The 7,573-nt window shown below is 37.5% G+C and overlaps 1 protein-coding gene across 1 annotated transcript; it reads right to left on the reverse strand.

Annotated features, from left to right (window-relative positions):
* Window positions 1-864: 864 nt before the first annotated feature.
* Window positions 865-2,017, reverse strand: LOC104605880 (GATA transcription factor 7-like). Its single transcript, XM_010270816.2, has one exon. The coding sequence runs from the start codon at window positions 2,000-2,002 to the stop codon at window positions 1,223-1,225; it is 780 nt and encodes a 259-aa protein (XP_010269118.1). The 5' UTR covers window positions 2,003-2,017; the 3' UTR covers window positions 865-1,222.
* Window positions 2,018-7,573: the final 5,556 nt, after the last annotated feature.

The following is a 7,573-nucleotide window of genomic DNA, read 5'->3' on the forward strand; positions in this document are numbered from 1 at the left end:
AAAAGAGGTGCAGAATCCTTCTTCATTCTTTTTATTTTTCTAGCGATTCTACCCGTGGAAATTGGAACTTGGACTGCTTAGAAGTTATAGGCAGAACCACGGAACAAACTAGGCAAAACTTGGGCCCAGAGAGACCTTGCTTTTCTTAATCTTCTTCATTCTTTTTATTTTCTTAGAGATTCTACCCTTGGAAATTGGAGCTTGGATTGCTTAGGAGTTACGGGCAAAACAAACTAGGGAAAACTTAGGCACAGATAGACCTTGTTTTTCTTAATAATAGTTGCCATGTTGATAGTTGGATCCACTATGTTCAATTCAGAAATTCTGAACTCATTGGGTGGTTGGTAAATCCAAACACCAAGACTGTATTTACTCATTTATAGTACTGAACGGCTTGAAGGGTGGCTTAGATGTCTTAGAGGCCTTTCGGGTGAAAGCTACACTGAGTTTTGAAGATAGCTCATAACTGATAAGCAGTTCATATAAGCGTCCCATCAGTGTGCTTAACTGGACAATCATGTCATGCTCAAGGAAATAGACATCACTCTACAACAGCTTAAAATGTCCCGAAAAGTCCTAGAATATATTCAACTCATTTGTAACAATTTGACAAGATTAGAAGGTTCAGCTACTATCTTGAACTTGGCATGGCATCTATAGAACAGTACAAGTTGTAGATTAAATATTTAAGATGATGTGAAATCAAGAATCAATCCATGGTTTGTGGGGGTGGTCATGGAGATTTTAGGAACCCAGAAAGTATGAGAAATCAACATCTCACTTTCTTTATCAAAAAAAAAAAAAATCTCATTCCATATTCTCATTTGTTGCACTAAATATGATTTTTGGCTTACTGAACCAATTACAAGCTTACAGCTTTCATACTAAACCCTACTTTCAGTTACGCAAAGAAATAACAATCAATCAAACTACAAATATGTTTAATCAGAAAAGACCCCAAATGTTTGCCCAACTTGCAGAAACAAGTAAATAAAGAATATTTGGCCACTATCACTAAAAAATAAATAAAAATAACCAAATAAATGAACAAGGTCATAAATTACATATCCTTACCTGTTAATAAAAGAAAATATGTATTCTGTATCAAACAAATATAAGAATTTCCATAGAAATAAAAGAAGAAAAATTCTACCTTCTAAAGACTAAAACTAAAAATGATAAAACTCTTACAAATCAAATACAAACAAGAATGTCTTGTCTCCTATCTTTTTCTCATTCTTCTCATTTTCATTATCTTCTTATGACTATTGGAGTACATCATATTGTTAAAACTCGGACTAGCTGCTGGCCGATATTCCGGCAACAATCTCCCCGACTTATAACGAACCCCACATGCATTGCACAGTGTTTTCGGCCCCTTAGGTCCCATTCTCCATTGGGGCGTTTTTTCTGTTCTACAGTGAGTGCAATTTCTCCTTGTTGCGTAATACTTCTCATGCTTACACTTCGCCGGAACCCGACTTTCAGGCACTGAGAACGGCAGGACATTCTGTGCCCAAACACGTCTACATACTCTCTTACTCCTGGCCTTCTTACTGGGTATAGTATTTCTCAACAGCCCAACATCGTCTCTCGACGAAAACCTATTATTTTCTTCTATTTTCTGTTCAGGGGTCGTCGGAAAAATATTCTTAGGCTCCGGAACGGGTAAAAAACCGTTTAACGAGATGGAATCGTCGGTAAAACTAGGAAACCACTCCAGTTCGTCTAATGGGTCCCCCGGAACACATAACCGACTCTCAGAAAAACCTTCAAAATTCTCCAGAGAACAATCAAAACCAGCCGGAAAACCGTCGAAACCTAACGTCAATTGTGACTCTGTCTCATCGGTTTCTAAGTCTTCTAACTGTCCTGTAAAGCCATGGGGGAAAGAGCGAGAGCGTCGAACATATCCACGTACAGAAGGAAAAAGCTTTGAATGGAAACGTAATGGAATAGCAGAAGGGAGTTTGGTATTATAGGATGACGGGGTGACGGTCATAAATTTGAGGGACGTATAATTTCGTGGAAAGTTCTTAGGACAAAATAACCAAAATGCCGTTCTGGCTAATAGCAATCTAATCATTGGATTAAGCCTAAGCTCAATTATTCAGAGTAGCATTAGATAATTAACAGTTTATGGGTCTTCAAGGGAAATCCATGGTTTAAGCCAAGGTGGGCCCTTTTATGATTTCTTTTGTTTAAGAAAGCCAATCCGATGGTTGGGAATGAGTTTGGTTGCTCAGCGAACGGCCAGGATGATGTAATTTCTTATTAGCGTGTGTTGAACTCATATAACCATTTTCCAAATCCTTGTTACGCTACAAAATTCTATCATTAGTAGGCAAGTTTATATTTAGTCATTTTTAATAACCTTAGGGGTGGTTTTGGTATTTTATGCTAATTAGTTTTTTATTCAAATTCAACAATATTACACCGTAACCGGTTTTATTACGGCCCTGTTCCCACTTCCCACTGGGACTTGATAGCAGTATAGTAAGGTATAAGATTAAGTGGAGCCCACTCCATCTGGATTACCATCGGACGGTACCGCCTTTGATGTGGGTTCAGACCTTTCACGGCTGGATTTGGTCCGAACACTGTGTTAATGTGTTACGTTTTGCATGGAGAACAAAAGATGTACTTGGAAAAGTTTTAACTGAACGCGCTATTTGTAGCCACGTGGCTATTAAAGAGTGGACGGGATAGGTGTAAAGTGGGGCACGTGTATGAAACTGGGACACGTAACAAAGAATCCTCCATGGCTTTGCCGCCTTGCCGTACTAGTGTCTGTTGCAAGCCTGTCCGCGTCCCGATTCTGTGTACCGTCCCGAGATCGTGAGTGACCGACCACGTGGGGAATCCACACCTGTATATGGCCACAATCAAAATCAAACTCCATTGACAGATGTCGATATGCTGCCAAGCTGGACCCCGAGCTATTGGTGGATGGTGGGCCATCATTTGGACCAACACGATCTTGAGGTGGTTCAATGCTTGTGGTCTAGAATGTTGGGTGTACTTTCTTTGGGACCATATAACCATATGGTCCACACCTGAGCTGATTGGAAGGTCAAGAACCTTAGAATCAGGATTTATTGCCTGCATCAGCTGGGCCCCACGCAATCACACATGGCGGCAAACAAGGTGTCAGAAATGTAGTATAGGGCCTATAGGCAAAGGATTGGCTCTTGAACCTAGGGTTGAAATATGGGTTGGGCCAATCCCAAACTCTAACCCAATGGTTTGGGTCACTGTTTTCAAAACCAGACCGGATCAGACGGTCAGACTGGAAAAACCGGTGACCGATTCTGTTTTCCTCTAAAACTGCTTTTTTCCCTAAAATTGTTGATTTTGGTCAGTAAACCACTGAATTGGCTGGTTAAACGTTCAAACGGTTTTAACCGCTTTCTAATTTTTTAATTTTTTTTAAATTGTTTTAGTTTTTTGTCAGAACGGACTGATCGTTGGAGTTAAATGGTCAGACCGTTCGAACCGATAACTGGACCCCTGACCGATTCAGTCACCGGTTCATTTTTAAAATTGTTGGTTTGGGTTGGGTTTGGTCGGTGGATTGTGTTGAAGACTCGAGCCCACTTTATTTTTTCAGGGTTTGGTGTTATGTGGGCTCATCTGACAATGGGACATTGTTTTAACTTGGGCTGAGAAAAAATAAAATAAATAAAGGCGGATTGGGCATTTCAAAGCTTCAAACCTATCCGATTGATTGCGTCCATCTCAAGGACATCATTTGGATAGAGTTGATTAAAATTAGGGTTGGAGATTAAGAAGTTAGGAATTTAGGAATTTGTTTGGTTAAAATTCTGCACCAAGGAATTTTCTTTAAGGGGTGGGGGTGGAGCAGCATGAGACCCATTGCCATTTACTACGTAAAGTGACCATTTCAGCTATTGGATCATCGAAACTGGATTTAGTCTGTGCAAGATCCGTTCGAATAGCATTTATAGTCTTGCATTGGGAATATCTATTCATGAAATAAAGCACACAAGTACAGAGATATTCCCAATGAAAGACTGTTTGAACAATGTTTGAATGGGTCTTGTACTGATTGAATTATTTTTGTAAGCCAATTTTTTAGTTCCAAAGAATAAATTCTTAAAATGAGTTTTCAGCTCAAAAAAATAAAATAATTTTTAAAATTTTCATACACCCAAAATTAAAAACGACTCTTTTTCTTAATATCACAAAATTCATCAGAATTAATTCTCTTAAACATGCCTAATGCAGCCTAGGTTGGCCACAATTCCACCCAAGCCAGTCTGTGTTGGGCTCATGCAAAGCCCCACCACCCATAAATCAGCTTGGGCCTTGCCACTTTATTCTTTAATCAGAGAACCAACACACCCCACCAAATGGTTCCAAAAGATAAAGAGTAACGGAGCACAAAACAGCTGCCTGAGACATGATAAACAGCTACTTGGTTTTGCTATTTACAGTGAAACTGTGAAGTGGTACAAAAAGATTTTGCAATAAAGCTTAAAAGAATCAAATTGATTTTTTGGTTTAAATACTTATCAATCAAGGTGGGACCTAGTGAGTTCTGGGGTCCCTATGTGTCCCCAAACTCAGGCCACTCCCTTTCCCATAATGGGTTTAGAGGCATCTCAAATTTTAACCATATTTGTATACTTTCCACTGCAGATGGAACACCAGTCTTGCCCAAAGTCCCTTTCATACAGATCACAGATTGATGATTGAACTTCATCGTAGGGTGTCCCCCACATGCATGATTCTTTTGTTGTAGTAGGAACTAGATGACTTGATATGTTTAACTACTGCTGATCTGGTTAAGAAGAGAAAATATCTTCCTGTTCATCAGGAAATTTTTTTGTTAAACTAAGATAATTTTTAGTATTAAAGACTGCAGAAATTCCAGGGAGCCATTAGAAAGATGGAGCCATTTATAAAGAAGCACAGTAGCCATTTTAGGATATTTATTTTTTGGGATTTAAATAAGTTGAAATGAGAGGAATAATTCTAGCCATTTTAGAAGTGTAGCTTATTCCATGCTTGTGGAAAAGAAACAGGGGTTTTGTTGTAAAAATCCTTGCACATGTAAAACCATTGCCACCAGAGCTCTGCACCATGGATTATGAGTATGGGTGGATAAAAGAGATATCACAGAGAATATAATAAAGTTCAAATCCATCACAATAAACACAGAAGTAGTTTTAACCATGTCCACCTTGGATCCCAGCTCTCATACAACCACCCTAGTAAGAATCATATCCATCTTGTGTGTTGTCAAGTTGGGACCATTTAACACCAAGCCTTAGAAGTGGAGCATATTAGACCCTTCTTGTAAGAAAGTTTGTTTGCCCAAAGTATCTTTGAAACCCTACTCAAAGAAAAAGAAAGCCCATAGGGTTGGTTCTAAAACCATGAGCATACAAACCTCAGAAGTTCTTTCCCTTGGCAGAAAGAGATCAAAAACACAAATTTCTTAACAAGCAGGATGACATCTCGATGTTCCTTCTCAAGACTCTACAACCAAATCCAAAGACCCTTGTACAACTTCCTAAATCCTACATACAAGAGACCCCCCCCCCCAAACCCAAACTCTCATTAGCCTCCAAATCTTCAAGCTCTTCAGTCCTCAGTCCTCTTAAACCATTGAGATTTTAGCTAGGTTGTTCCAAATTTTTATTACTGCATAAAACAAAATGGTAACAATAGCAAACCAATTATATCTATTTATATACAGTTGTCTTTTTTTTGGTCATTATCATCCCAAATTAATTCAAACTAGAGACTCAACAGTCCAAGAAAAGACGATTAGTACAAACTAACTCCAGAGGTGTTTGTTCACATGACTAGAATTAGGAGTTTTAGTCAAGATAAATTTGGCTTTCCTTTAGCTCCCCCACATGTATAAAGAAAGAGGAAATACCCCACCACAAGTCATCTACTAAACATGTTCCATCAGTAATGAGCTCTTGCCAGCTCGATTTAGCTGGCCACTCCTCTAGGGCTGCAACGGATGTGAAAGTGAAACAACAATTGAAGAAAACTAATTCAATTTTAGGCTAGGGAAGGTCAATAATTGAAGCTTTTTTGCTTGTGTTTGCGTATAGAGAATTTAAGAAATCAAGGCTTAGTTTGGAAGGAGTACAAGTACAAATATGTACAGTACAAATATATATAAAACAATACAAAATACAAGGATTTGCGTATAGAGAATTTAAAAAATCAAGGCTTAGTTTGGAAGGAGTACAAGTATAAATATATACAGTACAAATATGTACAGTACAAATACAAGGATTTACACACTACATATTTGTATTTGTACTCCATCTGGCTCAGTTTGAAAGGAGTACAAACACAAATTTGTAGAGTGCAAAATCTTATATTTTATATTATTTTGTGTATTTGTACAGTACATATTCGTATATGTAGTTTTGTGTTGCTTTCAAACTGAGCCTTAAGAGAAAAAAAAAGAAAAAAATCTTATAGGACTTCGAAGTCATTGCGTGTGGTCCAATGGTAAAATGTCGATCGGGCGAGTACGAAAAAGGTTAGGTCACAATTCATTCTGTCCCTCCGAACTCCGAAGACCCTAGATAACCGGAACCAACATTGGGTAATGGCCCTTTTATAGTAGTGAGAAAGGTTGGGTTAGAATTTATTATGTACCTCCCAAGACCCTAAATAGCCCTTTTATATCATGAAAGGTTGGGTATTGGCCCTTTTATATCATAATAGTTTTAGGTCTCATTAAGATTACAAACATGTATTGTTGCATACAAAACTATAGTGACAAGGTTTAAAATTGAAAAAGTTGCAAAATAAGTAGACTCTTCAATATTTTAGTAAGTAGAAATTAGCTGTTACTAAGGCTGAATTTGCTTGTAGTGCAAATTCCATCTGCACCGGCGTAAAATAATAGAAGTGCAAATAGGTTGACTATAAATTATGGTTTACTTTTCACTCAGATTTAACTTTATCTTATTTGTTTGTGAAAAATAAAATGAAATAGTCCCCATCTTATATGAAAGAGAATGGAGGATTATTTGATTGGGAGTGAAATAGGAAGCAAGATGAGGTGATCCCATTTTGCATCACTTTTCGGAATACAAAATTTCACTGCTAATGAGTGCAAATGAGACAAAAAAAAAATGTAAATTTTGTATTAGACAGGAGTGCAAATCATAATTACAAATAAACAGACATGCACTGAAAAGTGAAAACAAACAGAATCTTAAGATTGATAATCAAAGTAACCAACTAAATAATTTTATCATTCTATGTGGGAAAAAATTGTTACTGATGAGTTCATTTAATGGGGATCATGAAACATGTCAATATCAAAACTAAAAAAGATATTTCCATAAATGAATACATCCAGTGCAGTTAAAACCTATTGGTAGCTTTGATAATGCAAATTGCAACACAAATAGCATCAGTTCCTCCCGTCTCTGCAGGGGAACACCTGGGACCCTAACAGTAACGACAACATTGATCGATAGAAAGTGAACCCAATTAAAGAACAATTTAATAAATGAAATGAAATGAAAGAAAAAATTGATGAAAAATGGATGGATGGATAAAATGG

The sequence above is a fragment of the Nelumbo nucifera genome, chromosome 1 (assembly GCF_055504915.1).
Source record: "Nelumbo nucifera cultivar China Antique chromosome 1, China Antique-T2T, whole genome shotgun sequence".
Lineage (NCBI taxonomy): Eukaryota > Viridiplantae > Streptophyta > Magnoliopsida > Proteales > Nelumbonaceae > Nelumbo > Nelumbo nucifera.

Excerpts from the sequence above, each read along its gene's own strand:
- LOC104605880 (XM_010270816.2), bottom strand. The coding sequence starts at position 2,002 with ATGACCGTCACCCCGTCATCCTATAATACCAAACTCCCTTCTGCTATT.